The sequence below is a fragment of the Condylura cristata genome, unplaced genomic scaffold (assembly GCF_000260355.1).
Source record: "Condylura cristata isolate star-nosed mole 26May11 unplaced genomic scaffold, ConCri1.0 scaffold00029, whole genome shotgun sequence".
NCBI classification, from domain to species: Eukaryota; Metazoa; Chordata; class Mammalia; order Eulipotyphla; family Talpidae; genus Condylura; species Condylura cristata.
Window position 1 is genome coordinate 11,056,667 of NW_004567130.1, and position 14,004 is coordinate 11,070,670.

At 54.5% G+C, this 14,004-nt stretch overlaps 1 protein-coding gene across 4 annotated transcripts in view; it reads right to left on the bottom strand.

Moving 5' to 3' along the window:
* Positions 1-14,004, bottom strand: part of UBE3B (ubiquitin protein ligase E3B) — a 48,571-nt gene that overhangs the window by 2,316 nt on the left and 32,251 nt on the right. For all 4 annotated transcript variants that reach the window (XM_012730998.1, XM_004690950.2, XM_012730996.1 and 1 more), the window contains 9 exons: positions 13,591-13,710; positions 9,196-9,372; positions 8,968-9,078; positions 6,912-7,049; positions 6,574-6,639; positions 4,081-4,139; positions 1,709-1,891; positions 1,182-1,293; positions 139-231 (listed from right to left, as the gene is read on the bottom strand). In XM_012730998.1, coding sequence (XP_012586452.1) covers positions 139-231; positions 1,182-1,293; positions 1,709-1,891; positions 4,081-4,139; positions 6,574-6,639; positions 6,912-7,049; positions 8,968-9,078; positions 9,196-9,372; positions 13,591-13,710 — 1,059 coding nt within the window. The remainder of the gene's footprint in view (positions 1-138; positions 232-1,181; positions 1,294-1,708; positions 1,892-4,080; positions 4,140-6,573; positions 6,640-6,911; positions 7,050-8,967; positions 9,079-9,195; positions 9,373-13,590; positions 13,711-14,004) is intronic.

The window sequence follows — 14,004 nt, forward strand, 5'->3', positions numbered from 1 at the left end:
GTTAACAGCTTTCAAAGAGCCAAGACACTGTACAAGTATTGTAGGTACTAAAACATTTCTGAAAACACTGTAACATTTCCTTTTGACCCCCACCCCCAGCGGGCAGAGCAGGCAACAGCCAAGATCGGCCTGAAGTACCTGATCATCCGACACTTCAACACAGCGGATGGAGAAGGGAGGCTTGAGGTAGGCGAATCCCAGGAGCGGGGGCCTGGAGCAGCTGGTGACAAACTGCAACACAAGGCAAGTTGGGGACAGTGGGGCGCTTGCTCCCTCAGAAACATTTTGCGCTCTAGTCACCATGTCATCAACTGCTGGCAGGATGGGTGACAGTGGGCGCATTTAGCTCAAAAGCTGGGATGTATCTCCTGTCTCTCTTAAGGGAGTTGCTCTCAGAAGCAAAATCTCATGAAATACACAACAATGGACATGACTAGTCTTTGTGGCGGAGGCCATGTGGCCGAAGAGCTCAGAGGAAACAGACCTCCAGCCCAGGCGGGCGCCCGGGGACCCGCAGGCAGGCAGCAGGACCCGGAGCTGCTGGCCGACACCTCCCCAGGGAGACCGTCGGCGTGCGGAGAGGAGGGCCAGGCAGCGCTGGCGCGCTCGGGAGACGGCGTGCCCACAGCCTCGCCTCACCGCATGGGAGGTGGCGGAGGTGTCGATGGCCCGCAGTCACAGCCACTCAGGGCAGGCAGCAGCGCTGGCACCGGGACTGGGGAGGGAGGGCAGCGGGGCAGCGGGCAGAGTCTGGCCTTGGCGGTCCTGGGCTAGAGGACCTCATGGGCTCCTGGACTGCCGGCCCGAGGCGCCCCCGGCCCTCGGCACAGCAGTAGGGACAGGCCATCCAAACACAGTGGTGCGTGCCCACTGGGTCAGCTCACCAGGGTCCCATGGCAGGGGTGCATGTTGCCACGCTACTGAGAAAGGTGCCCAGAGGAGGCCCTTGGGGGGCAGGAATGAGGACTATTTAAGAGTTGCCTTGTCTGCATTTTCAGGAGGTACAGGGATAAGCGCCATTTACTTGTCTCACCAAAGGGAGCCAGAGAGGTGCTGGCAAGGCCCCCTGGAGCGGTGAGGTGCTGCAAGGAGGTGGGGGTGGGGGTTGGGGAACAGGCTCAGGCCTGCCGAGGGTTGGCCTGCCGGCGCCGGGGGCCACTGAGGGTGGAACATACACACACCTTCAGAAACATGGCTCTCTCGTTGGGCGTGAAGTCGGAGGCCAGAATATCCCAGAGCCAGATGATGACCCTGTGACTTCCATGGAAACCGCCGTAGTACACCGTGTGCTTCCTGCAAGGATCCAGATGAGGGCTCAGCCGCTGAAGCTGATGCGCATTTCCAGGCAGGGAATTTTAGAGAAGTGGCTCAGCGAACTCCAGCAGGCCTGGGTGTGTGACCAGGGGCCCTGAAAGCCGGCTCATGCCTACCCCCATCTCCCTGGAGTTTCAGAGCTGGCCCTACTGTTCCCAAACAGGAGCCAGCAGGAGATGCTGCAATATCATCTCCCAGAAGCTGCGAGAGCCCACCAGTTCGCCTGGCTCCCTCTCCACAGCAGGCAGACCAGTGTTTATTCCAGAGCAACTGGAGGCGGGAGCAGAGCCTTTAGAGATGGGCTCCCAGAACAACCCTCTAAAAGCGCCACGCAGGGAGCAGCAAGCTCCTGGGGGCCTGAGAGTCCCCCCCTCCTCCCTCACTTGCCCCTTACTTTAAGTCTTCCAGATCAATCTCAGCATTGTCACCGGAGATGAGCCGCTGTAGCTCAGGGGTTGAGAACATTCGGGTCCACTCGGGTTTGATAATGGAGCGGAATCCGCTGATGAGGGCTGCCGTCTGGTTTTTTATTTGTGTGTGCATTCGAAAATGTGCCATCAGGTGGATGTAGCTAATTCTGTTGCCAACAAGACAAGACAGTGGAAATTAGCAGGACTGGGAAGCTGTTACCAATGGCCTGAAAGGCGAGTCCAGTCACAGCTGCGCCCGCAGCGACACCACCAGCAGCCCAGCACTGCCCAAACGGGGCCGGCGCATCCTGGCAGCACACTGGGCTCCGCATGAGGCCACTGCTCCGGTCACGTGGCCCCTCCTGTGGCAAGATTCCCAGTGAAAGGGCCCTCGTAGCACAAATGGTACTTGTTTTGACTTTACTTTAATCCTTTTGGACATAAACCAATTAGATTAATCCAGGCCTCCAATAAGCCTTGCGGCAGAGGAAAACTGTTTCATGCTGAAACTTCAAAAAAAGCCTTGTTAATCTGGCAGAGTCGAGACCGTGAGGAGGTAAGATGCAGCGGGTCTGTGCTGAGGTTCAATCGGGAAGTTAGAGCGCTGACAGAGGTCCAGAGCGCAAAGGCCTCGTCTCCACCTACACGGTATAATTCTTTGCAACAGCCTCAATGGCTCTGCTGATTTCTTGGCAAACCATTTTACTCAGAGATGAAAGAGCCTGAGTCCAGCCCAGGTACAACTCTCAAAATACCAGGATGTGTGCAGTCCAAATAAATCTGTTTTACTCCATAGTGCTGAGTTCTAAATGACTGACCTTGAAAATAACTCTACTAAAAAAATTATCCAGCAGCAAACTTGCACATTATTACACTTAAAAATAAAATAAACCTTCCTGTGATGACAACTCTTTTCATGGGTTTGAAGCAGGTTACTAACACTGCTCCATTTCACCAGAGAGGGACCTTCCCAATCCACACCCAGGAAGTGCAAGGTCAAGCGTCTCCCCTGAGGTGCTGTCCGCCTTTTGACAGTCTGCAGCACCAAACACCTCTGTCCTCATCCTGAGGATTTACGCTCAGACACAAGAGTTTGCAAAGTGACTTTCTATTTAGAAGGTGGCAGGGCAGAGTAGGGGTCCCATCTTAAGACAGGCTGCGTCGACTTGCTCTCTCTGGCTGCCACCCATTCAGCTCCAGCACCACCCCAGTGCCATACTGCTGGCCAAAAGGGACTGATCTGGAGGCAGCTGCCTTTGTGTGACATGTCACCAACTGATCTGATGATGGCAACAGTCACTGCTCTATTTATTAAGCCCCTCCTAGGAGGAGATATCCTGGAGGGCTCTTAGACCTGTTGCCTCATGTGAAGACTCTGAAGAGAAGACTGTAGGGCACATGGTGGGCAGGACAAGTATCTGGCCCTGCTCTCTGATGCCCAGGCAGGCTCTCCTGCCATGCACAATGTTCTTCCTCAGCTGTTAGCTAATGCCCTGTGGCCAAAGGCAAAGCCGGTCTGTTTCAATCATGCCGAGAACAGGGTCTATTCTTTTGACCGCTCTACAGTCCAACTCAAAGCCCCCAGGGCACTCAGATCACCTACCAGGGGGCCCTAATGCTCACAATAGTACATGCAACGTGCATCTGACCCCAGTGACTCACCGAGTGGGACTGGACTGGGTTCTCACTTGTCACCGAAACAAAGTCATGCTCAGCTGAGCCTGGCAGCAAGGGCTAGACTGGCGAGAGGGCCGACACTAACTTCTCGTGCCTGTTTCTACCATTCTAATTAGGCTGGAGCAGGGTTAGGAGGAGACAGCGCATTGAGGGGCTTTGCTTTTAGACGTCAATGAGGTACATTTAGGATCGGCTCCTAGAAGCCAGTTAGCTGGGCAACAGCAGCATCTTTGCACCTTAGGACCTCTGCCACACCTGAATTGGTCACGGCGTCTCTAGCACAGCGCTTTGTACAACTGCCACGTGCTATCATTCCAAACTGATCGGCCTCTCCAAGGCGCCTTCCCACCCCTGTGCCCTCTGGGTTCAGGGCTGTGTGCCTGAGCGGCTGAGGACCCATCTGTCTGCATCCAGAGGCATCATTAAATTCCTAGGAACACTGAGGCCTGGGTGCCTCTGACCTTAGAAGAGCTACTGCAAAAAATAAATTGTCCATTCTTATTTTGCAAATCGAATTTAATAGGATTTCAGCCTATGAACTGTAACCAGTAAATTCCATTATGATATTTATGGCCTCGTTCTACTTCAATCTATCTTAATAAATTCTCAAAGTAAGCCTGGAGAGCCAGAATGAAGTCTTTTCAAGTGGTGACCTTAAAAATCTAATTGCTATACTCACTTATTTTCATTTGTAACAGGAATGGTCTTCCCTCCAGGAATCAGTTCATGGCAAACAAGCTGGGAGAGAAGATGGGAGCAATTACTCCAGAGAATTCTAACAGGGAAATAAAGCTTCCTGAAGATGAAAGGACCAGCGCCAATGTCCGTGACAATCACTGAATTGAGATGGGGAGTATTTGGGAGCCATTTTAACAAAGAGCCAGGACTTAAATTATCAACAAGCGACCCCACAAGGTCAGACTGAAAGATTCCTCCTCTCCCTTCCTTGATCAGATGCTTGTACCAGGGCGGTGGGCTGTCGTGGGGGGCACATGTCAGCCTTCAGGAGCACATGCAGCATGATGGCTAAATGTACAACTGTGCTCTCTGCATTGTGTAGTTATAAAAAATATGATGAGTGTACATTTCTTGAGAAGATAGGAACTAAGAAGACATAACAGTCTGCACCCTTTAGTCCCATTTCTATAAAAACAAATTATATGGGGGCCGGAGGGGGGGTATGTGTGTCGGAAGGCCACACACTGGCATTATAGGTGGTTTTCTTTTTTGTCTTCCCTGTTGAGGCCCATCTCGGGGCACCAGAACATCGCCCTTTCCGGGTGATGCATCACCTGTGGGCCGGCACAAAGAGCAGGGTCCTTGACAGGCCCGAGCCTGTCACTACTAGGTGCCCTCTGAATCCAGTAAGTGCCCCTCCCCTGCTGTGGGGACTCAGTGAGAGAAGCTCAAGGCTTTGGCTGCGCCAGATGCAGCACGTGGAGACTTCATTAGAAAGTTAAAAAAAAACCCACACACAACAAAATAGCCTGCACCATCCGTTACCCCCCCTTCCTCCTCCTCCTCCTCCTCCTCCGCCTCTGGTAACCTCACTTCAGCCATCCATGTCCACTAGTTTACCTCCATTTTGTTTTATCTGTTCACCCATTTTGTTTTCTGAGGTAGCACATGTAGGTGAGATCATCCCATATTTGCCTGGACTCTGGGTGGTTTTAATGTTCCTCTTTATGTCCATATTATCGCTGAACTTTCGGTTAGCAGTCTGGATCATTTTAATAGTCAAGAGAGAAAATTAGGAACGTCGGGAGTAAGGCTCAAATTTGACTAAAGATGTATTTGAAAACTGCAGAATCGATGTTTTCTCAACTCCAAGAAAAAAATGAGTCACCTAAGAATCACAGTGCATAATTTTAAGCTAATTTCAATAGCTCTGTTAGTATAATATTGAAAACTGTAAAAAACGTAGAAAGGAAAGCAGTAACCAGGCACCTGCCGCCGCCTCAGGGCGCACAGAGGATCTGGAAGCAGGAAGGCCCCTCCCCCTCGAGGCTCAGGCCGAGCTCCCCACAGGGCTCAGGCCCCATCTGAGCGCTACCCTGCGGGTCGCTTGTCAGGAGACATTCATTCTTCCTCTGCAGGGCGAGTCTCCACCACGGGAGTTGGGGAAGGCAGAGGTCACGGCAGCTACCCTAGTTTTCTCCCAGGCGTCTGGGCGCGGGTGTGCCAGCGTGTTGGGTGGCGTTCTGTGGGGGGGGGGGGGGGGCACAGTTCCCAAAGGTGTTACTGGGGTGTCTGGTGATACTGGTCCCATCAGACTCACATTCAGCCCACAGTGCTTTACTGACATAAGGACTCAGGAGGACTGAGGGACTTCTCTGAGGTGACTCGAACAACCTTCCGAGAAGTCAGCTGTGCACTAGGAAGCTCATGGCAGGGTTTCTCCAGAGCAGCCCTCAGCCCACGTGTGCAGAGGCTCAAGCTGGTGCCCCAGCATGCAGCCGGGGGCCCAGCACACATCATGCCTCACCGCCACGACTTCAGGGGCTCCACTTCCTGCTCTGCTCTTCATGAGAGGACTCTACTTGACGTACTTCTGAGGGGGCATCTTTCCACCCCCCTCTTTTAAAAAAGATTTCTTTATTTATGCATACAGAACTGGGGTACAGGCCAGAGGTGCAGGGCGGTGATTGGATTCACCAGAGACAGAGTAGGGAGCAGAACCGGAAGATCAATGAAGTACACTGCTGAGGGGAGCAGAAGGCGAGACAGGAGGGGTCTGTAGCACCATATGGGTCAGCTCAGGCTGGGGATCGAACTCACACCGAAGTGGCTGCAGTTGTCTTGTGCTGTGCTATCAGGGAGGGTCCCTCCTCCTCCCTTTTAAGTCATAATCCTCTGTAACAGCTAATCCTCGCCATGGTAACAAGACCAATGACACAAGAAACAGGGTGCTGGAGCCTCCCAGGGAGATCTCTGCATATAAGTAGAGCAAGATCTCCGTGGGAGGCCTCTGGGCAGTGGGCATGTACGGTCAGGGCAACTGGGGGTGGAAGGGCCCACAGGAGAAGGGGGACAGTGAGGGAGTCAGAGGGGAGGCCAGACAGGCTGATGGAACCTGAGCTTGAGGACCTGCTGGGGAAAATACCAAGAGGAGGGCGGGTGTTGGGAAGCCAGTTGAGGGAGGGGACAGAGAGCTCGGCCAGAGATGACTTACCTGGCCCATGACGTCCTCATCATACGACAGCGTCAGGCCCAGGTCGGCGATGTCCCCATCATAGCGCTAATGCAACAGAGAAGGGGAAATTGTCGGGGTGCAGGGGCACAACATCCTTGACCTGATCTCCCCTCTGACGAGGCGCTGCGCGCACAGCAGCACTGCAGCTGCCGTAGAGCTTGATGCCAAGGTGCGGGCTGCCGTCACCTCAGGAAGGAGCCCCCTCAGCCAGAAGGGAGCGCCTGCCGTGGGGAGCCTTCTTGACCATGCAGGGACCTGCCCCCACCGCAAGGAGCGCCAGGCCTGCCTCCCCACGCCCTCCCTGTTTCCACACCGACCTTGATGGAAGTGAGGTTCTTATAGAACTCTGAGTCCAGAGACGGCAGCTCGTCCACAGAGCTGTAGAAGACACTGTGGTGGTGCCCGAGCAGCTGGCTCAGGAAGAAGGAGGCGAAGGGCACATCCACCACGATGCCCTGAGAAGAAGAAAGATGGAGTTCGCATTCTGCCACCCAGGGGTCACAGGGCAGCTCGGGCTGCAGCGGCCCCTCCCTGACACACCCACCACAGGCATCTCCAGGCACTTTCAAGTTTTCAATCTAGAGTGTGATACCTCCCATTATGGAAGAAATGCCACGGGGTGCCATCTGGTATGGTAGCCATGGGCACAGGCTCCGAGAGACACGGCTTAGGGGGTCAAAGCCTAGCCCTGAAGCTGCCAGGCCCTGGGACAGGGGCTGCTTCACTAGAAATGGGGACAGCACCGCTCAGCTACTAGGGCTGCGTGACCAGGGCAGGGGAGATGCCCAGGACGGAGGGTCAGCTAAGCCACACCTGACAGAGCAGAAGGCCCTGGGGCCTGCCCAGGGATGGAATGGAATCTGGCTGCGCCGCTCCGGTGAGGGGGGACAGGGGAGCTGCCTGGAGTCTCTCTGGGGGGGAGTGGGGGAGTGGGCTCCAAGCAAGGAAGTGCCAGATTTGTACTTTCTAGGGGAATGGACTGGGAGATGGATGGAAGCGCAAGGACTTGAGACATCTAGAAGGAAGACTCAATCATACCATCACAGAGGACCGTGAGGGTCCAGTGAGCTAACACACAACTGGGATGGCCTCAAGTCTCTGGTCTGCGCCACTACTGCTGCAGCGAGGGGACAGGCACTAGGCCTGGGAAAAGGGAAGGGCATCCTCAAAAGCCAGGAAGCCATGCTTGTCAGTTAGTCCAGACTCTTGTGGGTCTCATCTAGCTACATGGCTCAAGGAAAAACATGGCATATGCCCAGGACTTTTTTTTTTAATCTGAATCACCTGAGAAACTGTCACTATTTTGTAGATAATGAAACAAAGGCAGAATAAGCCCAGGCCACCCAAGTGGCCCAAGGCAGCAGGCCGGAGGGTATTTGGGCCCTGATGCTTCTGGGAGAGAAGGATGGATTATGTGAGAGTCAAACACATGTGGCCACTTGGTGTCTTTGCAACACGCCCCGCTGCTGGCTCTCTGCAGGAAGGAACCCTGGCTTCTCTGGGTTCGTGATGGGGTGAGTGAGTGCTGCTGAGGTGTCCACTCACTCAGTGCTGGGTGAGGAGGAGCAGAGCCCACTGAGAGGGGCACAGAGACTGACCAGCTTATGCTGCACTGGACCTCCCTCTGGGGAGCAGGATGCTCAGGGTGGGGGACAGGTGCTCCCCGGGGACACTGCCCTCTCGGTGGAGAGGGATCAGGAGCTCTGTGGGCCCATCAGGAGCCTGCAGGAGTCTACGCCCCCGGCCTCCCACAACTCCTGACCCCGGAGACCAAGGCACAGAAGCTCAGATACCCATCTACTTAACAGTGACGACGGCAGCTCTTCCTGTCCCAGGGCCAGGGGCCAGACCCCGCAGGGTAGCGGGGCCTAAAGAACCGAGTCGTCACGGGGCCGGCCAGGCTGGCAGTCTCCCGGCAAGCTCCAGGTGCCTCTGGCTCACTCTGAAGTACTCAAGTAATGATATTTTAGAATGACTCTAACAACTAGCAAACCCCACAAAAGGCTGCCCTCTGTGAGCGGGACCAAGCGTCCACATGAGACCTGGCTGTGGCCAACCACCCCTGCCCTTCAGGGAAGCAGGACGCAGGCCCGCCTGGCTCTGGATCCAGGCTCCACCACTGAACTGGTGGTGAGACTCTGGCTCGGCGACGCCTCAGTTCCCATACGGAGGAGCAGCACCCCCCAGGACCACTGGGGGCAGAGGCAACATGGAGCGACTGGGCACTGGCCCCGGGAAACCTTGGCTCCTGCTCTTCTTTCCTCAACTTTATCCTCATGACGGCAGGGGACAGGCTGTCCATCGCGTGGATGGAGCTCACGGCACTTCCACCGTTTTGTCTTCTGTCCCGGCCCCGCGCTCCTTAGCGCCTACCTCGTACACCGCCTTCCCCAGCATCTTGCCCACGAACTCAAAGAGCTGCAGGTAATTCTCATGGATGTAGGAGGTGGGCGAGGGGTAGAGCCTCTCATCCCCGCTGGTTGTCTGCAGGGCAAAAGGATGGGCGAGGGGGTTACACACCTTGTCACGAGCCGCCTGGCCCCTGGCCTCGCATTTGTCACCTTGACTTTAGCTGCTGTCAACCCTGCTCCCCTTAAATACCTTGAACAGGTTGAGTGCCGGGTCGAACACCCTCTTGATGATCTCTTCCAAGAACTCCTTGAAAACACCATCTTGGTCAATCCCTGCCTCGTCCACTCCGAGGTCATTGACAAACTTCACGCGGATCACGCCCTTCATGGCGTGCTGGGAAAGCTGCCGCAGCTGCTCATAGCCGTCCTGCCAAGGGCACAGTGACAGCCCGTTAGGGGCGCCAGGCCTCTGCAAAACTCAGGCTCCCCCGAAGACCCCACACGGCCCAAGGCGCAAGCTGAGGTGCGGGGTGCACAAAGAGGGGGCCACACTGCTGTGAGAGCCTGCAGAAAGGAAAATTCACTTGGGGGGACACTACTTCACCACTCTTCAGTGAGGGGGACGCGGAGCCTGAGGTGGGGGAGACCAGCAAGGAGACCTGAGGAGCTCTGGTCATCAGAGAAAGTAAGGGAGCACGGGGACAGGATCCCCTGGCTTCTTTGTAATGCTGAGTATCTTTTAGCTGTGGTGAGAAGAAAAATCAAAATTCTCTCCAGCCCTTGGCCCCTGCTACCTTTCCTGGATTCAGGAAAGGCCTTTTGACTACACTGAGCAGTTCAGGTCTGTGCTGAGGGTGAAGTGACCCAGAAGTGTCTCAGCGGGGGCGTCCGACCAGCTGCGGCTCCGTCAGGGAAAGCACTCTCTCTTGGCAGCAGAGCAGACGGGTGAGAGGCCATGGCCAGGGAGGCGGAGGGGCAGCAGCCAGGGAGGTGTGGGCGAGGGCAGGACAGTCCAGAGGGCTCCTCTCACTCCTGTGGCTCATCCTGAGCTCTCGCCAGACACGCCGTCAGTTTCCTCACCCAGAACTGTAGGGTGCAGCATAAGAATTCTCCGACTAACTCGTCTTGTTCAGTATGTCTTAACTCTACTAGTTTGGGAGCTTCCTGGCTCCAGAGTCTGTCACCTACTGTGTTCTTGGCATGTACGGGGCTCATAAGCAGGCTGCTTAGGCCTGCATTTCTGAGTGTGGGATGGGACAGGCTGCAACCTGAGGAAATGGGTGTCTCTGCATAGTATCCTACAAGTTGCGGTTTCAAGGCCACAAGAGGTTTCTCCTGCTCGGTCCTAAGTGTGAAGCTGTTCGACCTTTGGTGACCCTGAGATGGCCTGTCCCCACAGCACCCCCTCATCTTCCAGTCTGGTCCCTGTCACAAAGCGGACAAAGCCAGTATGATCTGTCTTTGGGGAGTCCGTGCTGCTTTCCCGAAGGGCACATTCCCCACACACACTGTCCTAAAGACTGCCCTATGGCGCTCTTAGTCTGATGCAGGTAGGAGCCAGGCTCCAAAGTCAGCACACAAGGAAAAACGACCTCTGAAGTCCCCTGAGTCACTGAAGGAACAGGAAACAGCATTGAATGTAGTCCTGAAAAACACTTTCTATGCACATGAATTTTGAGAACTATCAGATGAAAAGAAGGGGAAACTGGAAGTGACCCCGCAGATGCTACAGCACTTAAACCATTCTGCCTCAATTGAAGATGATCATTGTGCACTGACCCACGGACAGGGGAAGTTCAACAGGTTCCTGCTGCAGGATTTCCTGCGTTCTGCTCAGAATGATGCCCCTCACCTCAATGCATGAGCCACTTTGCGGGTATTCAGGTAGAGGTGATGGTCTATGTGGAAGCACTGGCGAGGCAGGGGAGGAGCTCCAGCCATGCCTGCTGGACCCCAGTTACTGTTTTGCTCCATCAGCCCCACATCACCCACCTCTTTGAAAAACAGCAATGGGATTTGCCACCTGTCTCTGCTGACACAGACCCTCCTGCACCCAGTGCTGGGCACCACACGCAGTTTTACCTGTGCCCTGTGGGAGTGGGGTGGGGTGGGCATCACTCCTTCCCACTGCATCTCAGTGACCTGGGCACCAGAGCCACTCCCAGGCTGGGTCTTGGTCTTAAGCCTGAGGGACCTTGACCTTGAGAATTTGAATCCACTGGCCTGAACTGGTGAGGGAGAGGGCTGGACAGCTGTTTCCTTCCAATTTGAAATGTTAGTTTTCCAGCCCCAATGTGCACCCCCAACCCCACCCCGCCCCTTGAAAATCAGCCTTTCTGCAAGTCTGGAGACTAACACTTGGAGGCCTAGCACAGAAGCACTACAGAACCACGAAAAAGGTAACACAGCAAAGGCTCTGGGTCTCCTGTGAGTCTAATGCAGCTTTCAAGCCCCCTTGTGTCCAGATCAAGCAAAGGCCACTGAGCTCTCATGTTCTAATAACCAAAGCATCAGCGCGTGAGAATAACTGGGGCCATGGAGCTCAAGCCAAATACCTCGGTCAATTTCATGACAAGACACATGATGTCGGAAGTGGAGAGGAGAATGGATTTGTCTAAAGCCTCAGATGCACATCTCTGCTTTGTTGACAAAAGCAAACTGGGTCTCAGGATGTCAAGCAATCTCCCAGGAACAATGGCCCTCGAGGAGGGCGGTGGAGGGTCTTCACGCTCAGGGGACGCTGCCGTCTCTGGCACCCAGCCTCTCCCTCCCGGCCACATCTGAAAGGGCAGGGTAGGCCTGAGGGCTCTAAGGGTCAGGAGAAGTGCTGATGGGCTGATGAGGACGGTGCTGGAGAAAGGAACAATACCACCAGGCCTTTTCTTTGAGTAAAAGCAGAGTTCATGAACTGGTGGCCCTGAGTTGAATTCCAAGGGAAGACAAGTGTTATCTGACCTTCTAGATACTTCATGAAATTTCACAAGTTCACAACATAAAAGATCTGGGAGTTTCACACAAACTTTTTTCCCCCATCTGTTGGTCTTCTTCACAACCAGAGCATCATGGAGTCACGTCTCCACAGGCAACCGGGGCGGGGGGATTGGGCATATGCTTATCACTTGCCTACTCCTCTCTAAGCCCCCCAAAATTGAGGCTTGGTGTCAGTGCTATTTATCATCCCCATTGTGCATTGCCTCTGTTGAGTTCTCTAGACCAAGGGTTCTGTTTCAAGGAAAGTGAAAAACCAGAGGAAGTGAAGACAATTACTATTTGGCATGCAACCTGATGCCCCTGTTTTGAGACACACTCGGCCAGCCTGACTCATGCCCATAACTGCCAAGGTCCCTCTGGCCACTTAAATTTCTTATCCCTGCTTTGAAGAATGTCACCCTTTATCATCATCACAGGCTGCCTTTCCCTGAGGAGCTCGGTGTCCATCACCAGCCAGCAGGGGCGGAAGGCGCTCTCCTGGAAGGTGTGGAACTGCCCCAAGGAAGAAAAGAAAAGCGAGTAGGAGGCGCCGCTGCACAGCTGCTTGCTGGCAGCTGGCAATGCGGCCCAGTCTGTGCGGGGGTCCCGTGACTGTCCCACGCTGCAAAAGGTGTTAATGGGGACTGTGGCTAGAGTGTGAGCAAAGGTCTAAAGGGCAAGCCTCAGCACGTAAATTGGGTCCTGCCTCTGCAGGGGATTTGGGGCTCTGTCACACCTCCACTGCAGCAGGCTGGCACGCACGGGCAGGCTGTGTGTGGCCCGAGCCTGGGCCCCGTGTGACTGCACAATGCAGACACTGCAAGTGTGTGAATTTATCAGGGCAGCATCCCAGCAGGTGGCGGCCGGGGTCTTGTTTCAGCAATGTCAATACATTGCAACAATTGTCAGTCACCTGGTGGTCAAGTGTTCTGAGGACAGGCACCTATTTCTAATTACATGATGGTCCTGACGCCGGCTTAGGCTACGGTGGGCCACTTGGCCATATCGTGGAAGTATCTGACTACCAAGGACTTCCAGCTTTGTGTCATATAAATGTGTTTCCTAATACAGCTCAGTAAATTCAACACCTCCCCTCTAGCCTCTACCGTCATGGTTGGGGCAGTCTGGGCAAAGTGCCTGCTGGGACAAATGGGGTCTGCACTGATAAAAGAATGTCCACATGTCAGGCCCTCCCTGGTGGCGAAATGGATTAAAGCGCAGCACTGCGAAGCTACTGGCAGCTGACTTGGCACAAGTCTGATCCCCGGCCCGGAGGTGATCCCCATGGCGCGGCAGACCTCTCCTGACCCGCCCGCTACTCCTCTCAGCAGTGTACTGCGTCAATCTGCCTGTTCTGCTCCCCACTGTGTCCCTGGTGAATCCTCTCACCCTCCCCTGCCACACACACTTCTGGACTACACCCCAGCATTTGCATGCATAATTAAATCTTTAAAAACAAAAGAAGAGGCACAAGGTGTTGGAAGTGCCAGCCCACGGGCATGGGGGGAAAAGAGATATATTCTACAGTGGGCCCCCTGCGCTTGCTAAACCCACCAGTTCTTGGGCGACACTTGTTCCATTTCTGCTCCCAGAGATTGATTTCAGTGTCATTGGAACAAGGAACGCCAGGCACAGTTCACCCTCTGGCAGCACCTTGCGAGGACAGGCGGCTCACCTCCAACATCCGGGACCGGCGGATGGTGATGTGCGTGACGTGAGGGGAGGCGGAGCTGGTTTCCACAAGCCCCAGTTTCTCCTTCTCCTTGGTAACCATGTTTCGGAACAGGAGCACTCTCTGAAATGAGCAAAGGGGAGACCAAAAACAGGGTCAGCAGCTGATGATTCTCTAATACACACTCCACAAAAACCAGCGACATTTAAGTCCCGTGGGAGGCCACTAGAATGGGATGCTTTGAGAGAGAAGAGATTTGTGGGATTAGCAAGCATGGCCCAAATGCTCTTGGGAGTGAGAAATATAGCTGAATGTAAGCCAAGGAAGAAACGTTCCAGAGTGGGGGGCTGCATCTGAAGTCCAGCAAAGGACAGCCCAGGAGAGAATCGTTCTCGTCCTTTCACCATCCACTGTAAA